General features: G+C 67.6%; 1 protein-coding gene across 1 annotated transcript in view; it reads right to left on the bottom strand.

Moving 5' to 3' along the window:
• Positions 1-385: 385 nt before the first annotated feature.
• The window catches only part of JAG2 (jagged canonical Notch ligand 2), a 24,698-nt gene continuing 10,341 nt past the window's right edge, over positions 386-14,742 (bottom strand). The window contains exons 5-26 of the mRNA XM_081829724.1: positions 14,482-14,626; positions 10,397-10,527; positions 10,178-10,297; positions 9,861-9,974; positions 9,538-9,651; positions 9,283-9,396; positions 9,138-9,184; positions 8,867-9,037; positions 7,848-7,998; positions 7,575-7,727; positions 7,360-7,473; positions 7,058-7,171; positions 6,869-6,982; positions 6,594-6,710; positions 6,125-6,152; positions 5,954-6,039; positions 5,434-5,547; positions 5,209-5,324; positions 4,563-4,811; positions 3,952-4,083; positions 2,141-2,297; positions 386-1,909 (exon numbers count right to left, since the gene is read on the bottom strand). Of these exons, the coding sequence (XP_081685850.1) occupies positions 1,422-1,909; positions 2,141-2,297; positions 3,952-4,083; positions 4,563-4,811; positions 5,209-5,324; positions 5,434-5,547; positions 5,954-6,039; positions 6,125-6,152; positions 6,594-6,710; positions 6,869-6,982; positions 7,058-7,171; positions 7,360-7,473; positions 7,575-7,727; positions 7,848-7,998; positions 8,867-9,037; positions 9,138-9,184; positions 9,283-9,396; positions 9,538-9,651; positions 9,861-9,974; positions 10,178-10,297; positions 10,397-10,527; positions 14,482-14,626 (3,089 nt within the window). The 3' untranslated portion in view covers positions 386-1,421. The remainder of the gene's footprint in view (positions 1,910-2,140; positions 2,298-3,951; positions 4,084-4,562; positions 4,812-5,208; positions 5,325-5,433; positions 5,548-5,953; positions 6,040-6,124; positions 6,153-6,593; positions 6,711-6,868; positions 6,983-7,057; positions 7,172-7,359; positions 7,474-7,574; positions 7,728-7,847; positions 7,999-8,866; positions 9,038-9,137; positions 9,185-9,282; positions 9,397-9,537; positions 9,652-9,860; positions 9,975-10,177; positions 10,298-10,396; positions 10,528-14,481; positions 14,627-14,742) is intronic.

Genomic DNA, 14,742 nt, shown 5'->3' with positions numbered 1-14,742 from the left:
GAACGGCGGCCTTCAGCCTTGTGGTTTCATTCTCTCAAGGCTTGACTTGGTAATTTCCTCAAACTTTTGATAGCTTTTAATTAATAAGCAACTTTAAGCTGTTTTACGAAACATTTTTTTTAATAGCCATTTTTAGTAGGGGATGCAAAGCACCTCCCTCCCCCCGCTTCCCGGACCGTTTCCGCCAAGCCCGTGTCAACCACACAGGATAGCGACGCGCTCCTGGCCTCGGGCACCCAGGGGTGGCCCCCCGGGGCCCGCCGGCCATCTCCCCACCTGTAGCCACCACGGTCACGTGGCCCGACACGCAGCCTGCACCCCAGCCTCCCTGCGCACCTCCAGATAACAAGGAACAGCACCAAAAAGAACAAGGAAGGCCAAAACGTTTAAGTTATTAAATCAAATATACAGAGTGATTCATTTAATATGTACATATTTACAAAAACGCACTTTCACAAGGAGGGGGCCGGGGCCAGCAGGTGGGCAGCGGCCCAGAGCCCACGGCAAACGCTGACAGTTGCGAGGGGAGGGTCTGTGTGAAGGCACTTGTCACGAGCTTCGATACTGCCCCCGTCCCGGGGAGAACAGAGCAGTCGGGAAGGGCACTTCCGGAAACACAGTTGAAAGATCTCTACAGCGGGTGCTCCAGGCGGGAGCAGGCCAGGACAGCGGGCGGAAGGGACCGGCCGGCGAGCCAGCCAGGGTCTGCCCGCGGGCCTCGGGGCCGTGCCGAACGCTGCGGGCCCCTGCGAGGACCTCAAGCCCCACTGACCACCACAGGTGCCACCGACAGCCACGGGCCATGCCACACTCCACAGGTCCCACCAACGGCCTCAGGCCACACCGACGACCGTGGGCTGTGCTGTCAGCCACAGGGGGTCCCACCGACGGCCACGGGCCACTCTGTCAGCCACGGGTCCCACCCATGCCATGGGCCACGCCAGTAGCCTTGGGTTGTCCCACCAAACGCCACAGGCCACACTGACAGCCATGGGTCCCACCAACGCCATGGGCCACGCCAACAGCCATGTGTCCCACTGGCTCTTTGGCCTGGAGCCACTGAGAACGCCAAATGAGGAATAATGAGGAAGATTCTGTAAACAGTGCACCACGTCTGGCCACAAACGAGCTGGCGAGGACACACACACCCTCCGCTCTCTCCTGCCACGTGAGTGTGACACACACAAACGTTACAAAAATAGCAACTACCCGAGAATACTCCATTGTTTCCCGCCTGACAGTCCTCGAATAATTTATACAAGGTTAAAGAAACGTAGAAAATAAACATTTGTTTTTGGTTTTTGGTGTTTTTTACACAAAATAAAGAAACTATGCACACGGCCTCGGCCTCCTATGGTCCGGCGGGTGGCGTGGCGCCCGGTGAAGGGTCCTGGGTCCCGGCCCAGCTGCTGGCCCCTGCCCTACTCCTTGCCGGCGTGGCGTAAGTCATTGACGCTCCTGACCGCACGGTTGTCCACTTTGGGGCCCGAGGCCCAGCAGGCCGGCCTCCCGGGGGAGCAGCTAGGGTCTTTGGTGAATTTGTGCGAGAGGAACTTCTCGGCCTCCAGGCAGTCTCCCTCGCCGTGGCCGGACTCCTCCTCCTCCTCCTCCCCGCCTTCCCTGTGGCCTGCAGGCCCGGGCAGCGCCTCGCCCACCCTGCGCGGGGCTGTGAAGTTCTTGCATGGGTAAAGCACATCTTTGTGGCCCCCACACAGGCCGCCGCCACCCAGCCGCTCGATGGGGTTGCGGATGGGGTTCAGGGGGGCCCACTGGTTGTTGGCACTCTCCTCCTGTGGCAGCCGGCTCCTCTCCCGCTCTTTCCTGCGCTTGCGGGTCCACCACACGCAGATGACCACGCACGCCAGACACAGCACGCTGAACACGCTGCACAGCACCAGCACCAGCAGACCTGGGGGGGCATGAGAGGGCTGGCCGGGTGCGGGGGCCGGGCACGTGCCCACGCCTGCATGCCCCGTCCTTTGGCTCCTGCCTGGGGGGCAGGGGCCCAGGGGAGGGGCTCAGGGGAGGGGCCGGGACGGCGGGGGCAGGGCGGAGGACCCGAGAGCCCCACACCTGCACTCAGCCTGGCCCCGCCGTGTGCCGGAACGATTCCCACTAGGCCCCCAGGCGCCCTGCTCACCCACGGAGGAGCTGCCCACGACGACGGTCTCCACTTTGACCTCGGTGACAGCCAAGAGTAGCGAGCTATTGCCCCGCTGAGTGATGGCGGCCACAATGGCGTGAGCTGTGCTCTGGATCAGGCTGCTGTCGGGCAGGTCCCTCGCGGGGCTGAAGGACTACGACAGAAGACCGCGCTGAGAGGCCCCCACTCACCGTGGCAGGAGCCAGCACGAGCCGCATGCCCCGCGCCCGGACCACGGAGCACTGAGGCTCCCGGCCAGCTGCCGAGAGGGAGGCAGGTGACTGCGGCATGGGGGCCCCCGGGGCTTCTCGTGGGGAGACTCGCTGGAGGAGAGGCCTGCAGGAGGCCTGCCCCCAACCACACGGTTCAGGGGAGGCGGGTGTGGCCTGGCCCACCCTGACCCCCTTGCATCTGGGAAGAGCGTGGCTATCCTTCCCAGGCAGGCGCCCGGCCCCAGCGGGCCGCACCCAAGGGCTCCAGGGCTCTGTACAACCTCACCACCCCCAGTGCCTGCCTCCGCCTCAGCGGCCCCTGACACCCCAAGGGCGGCAAGCAGCCAGTGCCCTGAGAATCTGCCCTGCCTTTTCCCCTTCTCTCTCCCCGCACTTCCCCAGGGCCCAGCCTCGTGACACTCACAGTTACCCGTTCACACCTGATACCCGCCCAGGGCCCAGACCAAGGCCCCGAGGACACCTGCTCAGCCACATGGATGTGGCCCGGACCCCATATCCCAGGGTGACCTGAACCAGGGGCACCCTTCCTGCACAGACATTGAGGGATACAACACAGGCAGAGCAAGGGGACCCGGTGAGGATGAAGCATTACCACCTAGAATCCCACTGGCCCAGGCATCCAACCCGCCTCTCTGTCTCAGCCCCCTGGCTCGGACTCAGGGTTCCAGAAGAAGGCTCCCACCCCCACAGCCCCAGCCCTGGGCCCACAGCCTCCCTGGCCCTGCCCAGGAGAAACCCCACTGCTACACCCTACCACCGTCTACCCTGGAGCCCGGACACGGGCCTTCCTTCTCCGAGCTTCCTCAGGCTCAACTGCTGCTGCCTGGGGGGCTTCCCACAGCTCCAGAGACTCTTGCCCAGAGCCCTGGCCTCCATGGCCTCAGACCCCAGACCTGAGACCCAGCCGCCACTCCATCCACACTGCCTCCGAAATCCCTGTGCCGGAGAGCCAGCCACTGGCAGCTCCCGTGGCCTGTTCCTGTGGCTGAACCGGGCCTCCTAGGACCTCTCCCTACGGGCACCTGCACCCACAGTCTCCCTCCACGCCTCGTGGGGCACCGCCCCTCACCCGCAGATGAGCTTTCTCTGCCCCCCGCCAGTTGTCCCAGACCCTTCCTTCGTTTCAGATGGGACAGGCGACCTGACCCTACACCCTTGCTCCTCTCCTTCTCGAGAAGCTGACCCCACTGACTGCCAACGACCATCTCCGCCAGCCCAGAGCTGACTCCTGGTCCTCCCTGTCCCCTCTCAGATGCTCCTCTGCCCCCTCAGGCCCTCCCAGCTCTGCCTTCCACCCCCTGCCAGGCTGGCTGTATATGCTGGCCCTACCGAGCTGTACGCGTGCCCAGCCTGGTCCCACCAGCCCCCAGTGAGGGCACAGGGTGCACCAGTCCCCCAACGTACAACCAGACTGGAACCGAGCCCTGGTTCCCTGGGTCACCCTATGCCCCCCAGCACCTGGGGACAAGCCTGGCCTGGGCCTCTGTCCCCAGCGCCTCCCAAGAACTGAGACAGGACGGGACTCTGGAACAGGAGAAGTAGACAAGAGTGGCCACCCGTCGGCCCAGGACTCACCACAGCCACCTCGACCGCGCTGGCCCCTGAGAACGGCCGGTCACAGAGCAGCACCAGCAAGTGGTCCCGGGCCACCGCCCTCGTGGCCGGCAGGGCGCGGATCCCAGAGCAGATGGCGCCCACAGTGGTGCCCTGGGCAGGGACGAGCAGCACGTGAGCGGGATCCTGGGGGCCGTGGACCTGAGGCTGCCCGTCCTGCCGCTGGCCCCACGGGCGTGTGGCAGGTCACACCTTATGGCCCACAAGGAGCAGGCCAGGAACGCGGGGGGCCCAGGAGGGAGCTGACTCCCTAGTCCGCTCCTGCGCGCCCCCCAAGACGCAGACTGCCACCACCAGGCGGGGTGGGTGGGGCCTGGAGGTGTCCCCACTGCCCGGTCCTCGCTTTCCTGCCGGAAGGAGCTCTACGCAGGCCCGAAGGAGGGGGGGCTCACCTAGTGCTGAGCCCTCCTGCCCGGATTCCGAGTGCACACTGGGCTCAACCCTCCCTCCTCTCGACCCCACGAGGCCAGGCTCCCTGAGCGGTTCCTCAGGCCATCTGAGTGGCCACTCTGAGAACGGATGCAGGCGTCAGGGTTCTGCACTCAGTGTGCCCACCGTCCGGGACCACTCACCTGGGGCACCTGGTCACGGTTGAAGTGCAACGTGAGGCGGGCACAGTTGTTGTCCAGGTGGCTGGAGCGCGGCAGGCACAGGGTGCTGGGGAGCAGGGGCTCCTCCGTGCCACACTCCCCCCAGGCCGCGCAGGGAGGCTGCAGGCACTGGCCCGGGGCCTTCTCTTGGCACCGCTGCCCTGGCGGGCACTGGGCACTGAGGGTGTCGGGCCGGCCGGCCAGCAGGCAAGGCTTACGCCCACACCACACCTGGGTCACGCACAGGGGACAGACGCAGGCACACGCAGACGAGGACCCACAGACACACACGGGCACCATGCAGGAGAGAAAGACGCGCTTGGGGTCAGCAAGGCCCAGGGTGCCCCGCCCCAGCATGGCCTCCCAGGACGGACTCAGAACCACAACGGACCCCCACCAGGGCAGGGGTGGCCCGAGGAAGGACGAGGCGAGGCAGGGCCTCTGCCGGCAGCTTCCAGAGCTTCAGCAGGCTGTTTCCCCAGCTACACAATGAGAAGGGCCTGCTTGTGCCCCAGGGCCCTCCTCCCAGGAGGCCCGGCGGAGGCGGTGGGCGCGGCTCTCCGCAGCCCCCAGCGGCAGCCCCCTGGTGTTGCAGGCGGGGCGGGGAAGCTCGCGGGCGGCCGCACACCTTGCTGCAGTCCCGGCGGCCGTCCACACAGCGACAGCTGTTACAGTCTTCCACCCAGGAGCTCCCGTGCGCGAAGGGCACTCCCTGCGACCAGCAAGGCCTCCCAAAGCCAATCACTGTGGGAAGAAAGAGCGGGGGGCATCTGCAGGCCGGCCCTGGAGGCCAGGTCCTCCCCACGCCCCTGCCGGCACGCCCCCCCCCCAGGGCACGGTGCCCCCCACCTACCATCCTGGCACCGCGAGCCGGTCCGGCCTGGCGGACAGCTGCAGTGATAGCCGTTGATCTCGTCCACACACGTGGCCCCGTAGGCACAAGGCGAGGACTGGCACTCGTCGATGTCTGCAGAGAAAGTGCCCGGCTCAGAAGGCAGCGAGGGGGCAAGCGCCCACACGCAGGGCCCAGAAGACGCTCAGGCCAGGAGAGGAGACCCCTGCAAACCGGTGGAGCCCCCGACAGCCCAGGCCCCGGTGTGCCCCCTGGTGTGCCCCTCGGGGCCTCTGGGCCGGCCGGCACCGGCTCTGTCCGCGGTCAAGGGCGTTGATGAGCACCTGCCCCTGTCCTTCTCCACGCGCCTCTGGCACAGCGTGGGCAGGAGCCTCCGGGGACCCCTGCCCTCACAGGGCAGCCCCCAGCTGAGCAGAGGGAACTGCTGGTGAGGCCCAGACGAGCGGGCGGGCTGGAAGGAGCCCCCAGGGCTGGGCCCCGCAGCACCCCCCTCCCTGCCCAGGCGCCCCGGGCCCCTCACTGATGCGGCAATCGGGACCCGCGAAGCCGGGAGCACACTCGCAGCGAAACCAGTTGATGCCATCGACGCAGACGCCACCGTTGTAGCTGCAGGGCAGAGAGCAGGTCTCAGGGAGGCCCCCCCGCAGGCCGAGCTCCCTGGGGTCAGCCGGCCTCCAGGGCTGCCACTCACCAAGGCAGGGGGTTGCAGTCGTTCGTATCTGCGTGTGAGAAGAGAGAGGAAGGTCAGCACCGCATCCACCCACCCAGCAACCCCTGTGCCAGGCCTGGGGGGCACTGTCCACGCCAGCCCACTGACCCCGGGTGGGGAGGCCGGGGCAGCTAGCTCCAGGAGGACGGGTCACGGGGGTGCCTATCCTGGAGAACGCAGTCCATCGGGGGCTGGGGGCCGTGAGGGAGGTGAGGGGCAGGAGTGTGGCTTCGCAGCCAGTGCCCAGCACGGCGATACCGCCCAGGACTCACCAGGAGTAGGGGTGAGGCTACAGGGCTGGGAACGGAGGTCCTGGGGTACAGCTGGGCTTTAGCGGACAGGTGCAAGGAGCAGGACCAAGGAGCCAAGTAATGAGGCCCCGGCTCCTACCCCACAGGCCTGCGCCCATTCCCCAGGGCCTCCCTCTGCAGCCCCCCACCCACAAGCTCACTGTGCGTGCAGGTGCGGCCCTCCCAGCCGTCCCGGCAGATGCAGGAGAACGAGTCCCCGCTGCCCACGCACGTGCCCCCATTCACGCAGGGGTTGGGCAGGCAGCTACTATTCTTGGCTGTGAAGGGGGAAGGGGAGAAGAGAGGCTGGTCGTGGGCCCGCGGGCAGGTGCGGGGCCTCCGCTCGAGACCCCGAGGCGCCAGGGCCCAGGGGGCGGGGCCGGCGGCCGTGGTCTGGGAGCGCGGGGCCCGCCCCCCTCCGGGCCCGCTCACGCACCGATGGTGCAGGTGCTGCCCTTCCAGCCCGGGGGGCAGGCGCAGCGGAAGGTGTCCCCGCTGTCATAGCACGTGCCGCCATTGCTGCAGGTGTACGCGTCGCACTGGAACTCGCCTGTGGGCACACGGCCGCTCAGTGCGCATGCCCGGGCGGCGGGCGGCCCTGCGCGCCAGGGCCCGGGACACTCACGCGAGTGGCAGGTCTTGCCCTTCCAGCCATCGTCACATGCGCAGTAGAAATCATTGACCAGGTCGTAGCAGCGGCCGCGGCTGTGGCAGGGATCGGGGAGGCAGTCGTTGGGATCTGGGGGCGAGGACGCCGGTCAGCGGGGTCGCCGGCGCTCGGGGGGGGGGGGGCGGCGGCGGGGGAGAGACAGGGGCGGAGACACCTGCGGGGCACCCCCCCAGCCCAGGTCCCTTCTGGGCACCAACCACCTGGAGCTGGGGACCCACTGGGCGCGGGGACCGAAGGGGCAGCGCAGGCCCACTCACTGGTGTCGCAGAGCTCGCCCTCCCAGCCGCTGGGGCAGAAGCAGCGGAAGGCGTCCACCTCGTCGATGCACGTGCCCCCATTGCGACACGGCTGCCCCAGACAGTCGTCGATGTCTGCGGGAGGCGGCGGTGAGCGGGGCTGGGGTCGTCCCGGCCGGCCGGCCCCGCGCCCCCGCGCCCCCCCGCCCCCCGCCGCGCAGCCCTCGGCCGCTCACTCTCATGGCAGTAGGCGCCCGTGAAGCCGCTGTCGCACACGCAGGAGAAGTTGCCCCCGGGCAGGCTGACGCAGTGTCCGTGCGGGCCACACACGCCCGAAGGGGCCACGGCGGCCGCTCGGGGCCCCGCCTCAAACCCGCAGCCGTCGATCACTGCGGCACATGGGGCGGGGTCAGCACGCCCCGAGGGCTGCCGGCCCCGCCCCGCCGCCGCGGGCCCCGCCCCGCCCCGCCGCCGCGGGCCCCGCCCCGCCACCGCGGGCCCCGCCCCACCTCTGCAAGCCCCGCCCGGACACGGCTCCCTGGGCACAGAGCAGTTCTTGCCGCCCATGTCGTCGGGGCATGCACAGTAATAATCGCCCTCCAGGTTGTAGCAGCGGGCCCCGTTCTGGCAGGGGCTGGGCTCGCAGAAGTCTATGTCTACCTGCGGGGCGGGAGCATCTGTGAGGGCCAGAGGGACCGGGAGACAGCCACGCCTGGTGTCCCTCCGAGGAATCCTGGAGGCCCAGGCCCCGCCCAGCCTGCACACCCAGGCCTCGGCCAGAGCCTGTAGGACCGCCCCCCTGAGACTGTCCAGGCCCATCAGCTGGACGGAAACACCTGCAGGCCACCAGGCCCCTCCCGCCACCCTCGGCTCCGAGGCGGCCCACTTCCTCTGTCTCACGAGGCAGCATCCGGCCTTCGCCCCTCCTGCTGGCAGGAAAGCCAGCTCGTGACCCCCTCCCCAGCCAGCACAGCCACCCTGAGCCCAGTCTGTGGGGCTTTCCCAAAAGCGTCCCCGCCGGGATCCACAGGCACGGGAGGAACTTCTACCAAGGGTTCCAGGAGGCCTGCCGGTCAGGAGTCCTGCCCCTAGTGCCCCCGGATCCCCAAAGGCCAGGGCAGGTCAGAGGAAGGTGGGGTCGTGAGGCACCAGGGAGCATCACCTACCCCTACTGGGACACACGTCACAGTGCGGCCCCACACACCCTCGGGCACCCCATCCCACCCCAAGGCCCCTCTTTGACGCTGCTCACATGCTCTATGGCATTAAGATCCTTCCGGCCTCCTGGGCAGCCAGCTGACCTGCCCTGGCTCCTGGCCCACCCCATCAGGAGGCACGCGTCACGACAAGTGACCCTGTGACCCCCCCGCCCCCGCCCACCCAGGGCTCTGACACCAGGTCTCCACCCAGAACCGAGCCCAGGATACTCTGTATGGCCCACCCCGACTGCAGCCAGTCCCGCTCGCTAGGGTGGCCTGGGAACGATGGTGCGCCCCTGCAGCCCCTAGGGCAGTGGTCCGGGCCTCACCTCGCACAGTGGCCCGGAGGTGCCCTTGGGGCAGTGGCAGTGGAAGCCGTCCACCAGGTCCTCGCAGAGGCCACCGTGACAGGGGCTGCTGGTACACGAGTTCAGCTGCAGCTCACAGTGCCGGCCACCGAAGCCCCGCGGGCACACACACTGGTAGCCGGGCGTCAGGTCCTGGCGGAGGGTAAGGAAAGGCCGGGGCGTGAGCCTCAGAGCCCCCCGCCCCCGGGGGCAGCTCCCACGTGTGTGCAGGGGCAGGGCAGCTGCATCTTACCTTGCAGGTGCCACCATGCTGACACTGCCCACGGCAGTCGCTGACGTCTGGGGACAAGGGGCAGGGTCACGGGCAGGGTCACGGGCAGGGTCCTTGCGCTCCCCAGCCCCGCCCACCTGCAGCCCGCCCAGCCGCCCATACTGACTGATATGGCAGTTGACGCCCTTCCAGCCCGGAATGCAATCACAGTAATAGCCACCAATCAGGTTTTTGCAAGAAAAAGCATTAAGGCACGGCTTCCCTTCACATTCATTGGCGTCTGTGAAGGAGACAATGGGAGCGAAGGGGCTCAGCCCCACGTGCGCCCACGCCTAGCGCCCACAGCCCCAGCACCGCCAGCAGCAGCCGCCGCATGCACAGAGCACAGTCCAAACACACGCGTGCCCCACGCGACCCTTACCCAGCTGGCAGGTGGCCCCCACCCACTGCTCGGGGCAGATGCACTCGAAGCCGTCCACCTGGTCCACACAGGTGCCCCCTGCCGCGCACGGGCTGGAGGCGCACTCGTCGATGTCTGGGGAGGGACACAGCAGGAGGGGTGGGGGCGTGGGCCATCTGGGGAGCCGGGTCCATGGGGGAGGCAGGGCCGTGCACCTGTCACTCCTGCCCTGACTACCACCCCCTCGGCTACATTTGTGGAGCCGACCACCCTGCCCCCTCCCCACTCCCAGACCCCCTCAGATGCCAGGCTGGAGCCCCCCACACTCGTGGGAGGAGACTCACCAAGCGCACAGGTGGGCCCGCTCCAGCCTGACGGGCAGTGGCACTCGAACCCGGAGGGCACCTCGTGACAAGAGCCCCCATTGGCACATGGGTTGGAGGCACAGGCGTGCTCAGCTGCATTGGGAACCAGAGGCAGGGGCAGGGGTTTGGGGGTGCAGAGCACCGGCTCCCCACCTTTCCATGAGTGCTCCTCCCCAAGCCCCCAAGGCCCCAGGGCGGGGGTCAGGGAGTGCCCACTGCACCAAGAGGCCAGAGACGTGGGGCCCTGCCAGGCTCCCTGGCACCGTCCCAAAGCCAGTAGCGGGCCACCGACGTACCCCGCTCACAGTTCTTGCCCGAGTAGCCGTCGGGGCAGGCGCAGTGGTACCGGTCGGGCTCGGCGTTGATGCACGTGCCCCCGTTGATGCAGGGGTGGTGGCTGCCGCAGTAGTTCAGGTCTGGGGGCACGGGTAGGGTCCTCAGATGCCGGCCCAGCCCTCGCGCCCACCTTCCCCAGAGGGCATCCTCCCTCGGGCCGGCCACCCGCCGCCAGCTACCTTTGTTGCAGAGCAGGCCACCCCAGTTGGTCTCGCAGTTGCACTGCCAGGGGTCCACGCAGCTGCCATGCACACAGCCAGGGTACGGGACACACTCATCACAGAATCGCCCCTGCCAGCCGTAGCTGCACCTGCAGGAGGCCCGGGAGCGTGAGGCCTGCTGCGGGGGGGCGACTCCAGGAGCTCGGGACGCAGGCGCGGAGTCACGTGGGCCACCCCAGGGCTGGCGGCCTCAGCCTTTGAAGCGGAGCAGGCCCCGGGCCAGGCGGGGGTGACAGCCCCGCCAGCCAGCCTGCACCCTCACGGGCACTTCCCAGCCGCTGGCCTCGGATGGCCGGCCGCAGCTGCCCAGCCACTCCTCCCCGAGCTATTTTGGGACTCACCCCTGAGCAGGGCCCCAAGAGCAAGCGCCGAGAAAGGAAGGCCCTGCCGGGACCCCGGGAACAAGCGTGCCAGCCCCAGCTTGCCAGGTGCCGCCAGGGCTGGGCGGCACCCGGGCCGGGCAGGCCGGCGGGACATCAGGAGACGGCTCTGGGCTCAGCCCCAGCTCTGAGACCTTGGGCGCTGCGTGTGACCCCACCTGGAACTCGAGGACAGTAACTTCTCTCTCCCCGTGGAGCCCTATTAGGGGCCCACCTCACAGATGGGGACACAGAGGCCCACAGGCTCTGCACCAAGCCGGCCGTGCAAGAGGCCCATGCAGGGCCGTTCCTGACCCAGGAAGAGTCACCGCTCCCTGGCAAACAGCCTAGAGAGGCCTCTTGGCTCCAAGGCCACAACCCCAGGGCCTGGCCCTGCCTCCACCTATGGGCCAGAACTCTCTCTGGGAAGTCCTTCAGGAGGAGGCAGTCGGCTGGGGCAAAAAGGGCACCCGGGCCACTAATGCAGGTCCCACTCCAGGTGGGGCCAGCCTTCCAAGGGCCCAGAGCTCAGCCCGACTCGGGGGCACTGCTGTCAGGAGAAGGAGCCCATCGTCCTGCAGCGGACTCCCTGGGGACAGCAGGCTGCCCTCCAGGCCCTGGACAGGCCCCCCGAGGGCCCCTTCCTAGAACTGGAAGGTGCTGAGGAACAGGACTGTCATCTAGGCCACGTCCCTTCCATGCGGGCACCTGCTGTGTGAGTTTATTTCTGTAAAGGAAGGAGCCATGGCCCTTCCTGGGCTGCCCCGAGCCCCACAGCCAAGGGCTGCTGACAGGCTCAGCGGGCAGGCCACAGGGAAGCCCAGGCTGAAAAATGGCTCCACCATCCCGCCCCAGACATTCGAGGAGGGACCACGCACGCAAGGGCTGCTCATCCCCACCGGGAACCCTCCCTCCAGGTGATATGAGGAGACCAAGGCTGGGGGCGGAACCGTGACAGGCCTTGGGTCACCCACCAGGAAGCCACGAGGCCAAGCACAGCGCCCAGACGCCTGTGGTCCCGAGGATGTGCTCTCAGCCCTGGGTGGGGCAGCCCTCACCAGGCCCCAACTCCCCAGCCTCCCTGGCCTGTGGCTCCAGAAGCCCAGGGAGGAGGCGGCAGGAAGGCAGGGCCATCTCCGCAGCATCCGGTGGGGGGTGTCCTGTACTGAAACCTGAGCCCTGAGCCACCAGCGGCAGCTGGGCCTCACCCTCCGCGGTGGGCGGGGGCGCACCTAAGGCTCCCCACCGTCCACACCAGCAGGGGAGGGGGAGGAGGGAGATCCACCTCTCTCCCACCTTCCTCCCAGCCTGGCTGCTCAGTCACTGGCCCTCTCGGCTACAGGCCCAGCATCAAGGTGGTGCGTGGCACTAGGGGGCAGGCCAGACCCAGCCCCGCCACGCTCACTGCCCATGGGCCGCCTGCCCAGAGTCTCCAGACTTGTAGTCATCACACAAATCAGAAGGCAGGGCCGCAGGGGATGGTCCTGCTGCAGGCATCCAGCCTGCCTGGTACCCACCTCTGCCGCCCAGGATAGGACGCCTGGGGGTGCCTGCCCCCCAAGACATGAAGCCACCCTGGGCCAGGCTCCCACTAGGTGCCCCCTTACCCCTGCCGTGCTCCCTGCACTGCCCAGAGGCCCAACTTGTCTCAGAGGTGGCAGTAGCGTGGCTGGGTCGGGGACCCCCTCCCCACCTCCAACCTCTGCCCTTGCCGGAGAAGTCTGCTTCCTCCTCCCTGCCGTGGGGCTGGCCAGGCTGCTTTTCGTGCCACCTCCTAGGCCAAAGCCACCACAGGACACGCATAGGGGTCCCCGCCCTCCCTTCCTGTCTCCCGAGCCAGCCGGCTCCCAAACCAACACTGGCTGACCCCGGGAAAATTACTTCACTTCTTTGGGCTCAATGTCCTTGCTGCAAGATGTCCATGACAGCAAACCCACCCCGCCGAGTGAGGTCCTGGGGTCGATGACCCCACGGCTGGGGCAGGACTCCCTCGCCCCTCCCTGCTTGGCTGACAGGTTGCAGCCCCTCCTAAGGATTCACTGAGCATCCACCTGTCCCCCAGCCCCCGGGCCATCCTTGTGCATCCCTGGAACCCACCCCGGCTTCCACACTGTACCCCTCACCTGCTCCAAGCCCGGCGCCTCCTGCTGCCCGGCTCCCTTACTCCCCCCAACAGACAACAAGCTTCACCCACAGCTCCCAGCCCCCCACCCCACCCAGGCCCTGCTCAAGGTCTCCAATGGTTTCCCCTACCTGCAGGAGACACTCAGACCTCTCACTCTTCTCATGCCCCCAACCAACACCCGGTCCGTCTTTCTCATATCCTGGTGACCCTATGACCCCCAGCCCATCCCATGTCATCTCCTGGTGTCCCTACAACCCCCAACCTGTCCTTTGTCATCTCCCGGTGTTCCTATGACCCCCAGACTGTCCTTTGTCATCTCTCGGTGTCCCTACGACCCCTAGCCCATCCCATGTCATCTCCTGGTGTCCCTACAACTTCCAGCCTGTCCCGTGTCATCTCCTGGGCCCGGCCCGTCCTTTGTCATCTCCTAGTGTCCCTACAACCTCCAGCCCGTCCTTTGTCATCTCCTGGTGTCCCTAAGACCCCCAGCCCGTCCTTTGTCATCTCCCGGTGTCCCTACGACACCTGGCCCATCCCATGTCATCTCCCGGTGTCCCTACAACCCCTGTCCCGTCCCGTGCCATCTCCCGGTGACCCTACGACCCCCATCCCGTGTCATCTCCCAGTGTCCCTACAGCCCATCCGTGTCATCTCCCGGTGACCCTACGACCCGCAGCCCAACCGTGTCATCTCCCGATGACCCTACGACCCCCAGCCCATCCCGCGTCATCTCCTGGTGCCCTGGACCCTCAGCTCATCCCGTGTGTGGGCTCCTTGACCTCTCCTCTACATCTGCCCCTGGCCTGAGGCTCTAAACCCTGCCTGTGTGCCACCAGCTCCCCACCGTGTGTCTTGAGTCACACTGATCCTCTGCTTTGGTGATGTCTCCCAGGACCAAGGACACATGACCCCCAATATCACCTCCCTTGCTCTGCCATGCCTACTCTTCCTGAGGCCATCTGGCCTCAGGCGTGGCACTTCTGCTGTTAAGCGGCCCTGGCAGGAAGACTTGGGTTCCTCCCTGCCCCCTAGCTCTTCTTCCCAGCCCTCCTTCAAACCCACTGCAGGATGCTTGTGGGTCCCGCCCACCTCCCCATCTCCTGCTGGTCATCGCCCACCACCTCCCAGCCCTGCAGCAGCCTCCCCACTTGGTTCTTCCCACACAGCAGCTGCACTGTCCTTCCATCCCCCTCCAGCCCACCCCCTCTAGTGCCCCTCTTCTTTCCTGGGTCCCACTCCCACACTGGGCCTCTCTCTGTCCCCGCCCATGGCATGAGCCCCTGTGCCCTCCGTGCCTGTTGTGCTCTGGGCACCCATCTCTGGGTGGCTCCTGGCCCCAAAGTTAGGTGGGATGGCCCGGGCCACCCTCCCCCGCCCCTTGCCACACTCTGCCGAAGAACTACCTGCATCAGGACAGGCGCCTGCCCTGCGCTGGCTCTCAGCGGTCCGCAGCAGGGACCCCCCAGCAGGGCCAGGTCCCTGACATCCCACTCAGCCACAAGACCCGCTTCTGCTGAGGGGGCCCGCGAGGGCAGGAGAGGGGCCGGCGGCGCACTCACCTGCACTCCCCGGGCACGGCGCAGCCCCCGTGGAGCAGGTTACATCCTTGCTTGCACACGGCTGTGGACAGAGGGGGCTGCGTGAGGCTTCGTAGTGGCCGGCCCCCCTTCCCCTGCCCCACGCGCCCCCCGCCCGGCGCGCCCCCTCCCCCGCGCCCCCGCCCCACCCCCACCCGGCCCCCCTCCCCCGCCCGGCGCGCCCCCTCCCACGCGCCCCCGCCCCACCCCCACCCGGCCCCCCGCCCCCGCCCGGCGCGCCCC

Source organism: Leptonychotes weddellii, chromosome 9 (genome assembly GCF_054177405.1).
Source record: "Leptonychotes weddellii isolate Sample4059 chromosome 9, ASM5417740v2, whole genome shotgun sequence".
Classification (NCBI taxonomy): domain Eukaryota; kingdom Metazoa; phylum Chordata; class Mammalia; order Carnivora; family Phocidae; genus Leptonychotes; species Leptonychotes weddellii.
The sequence above is the reverse complement of the archived record's forward strand: the minus strand, read 5'-3'. Positions and strand labels throughout refer to the sequence as shown.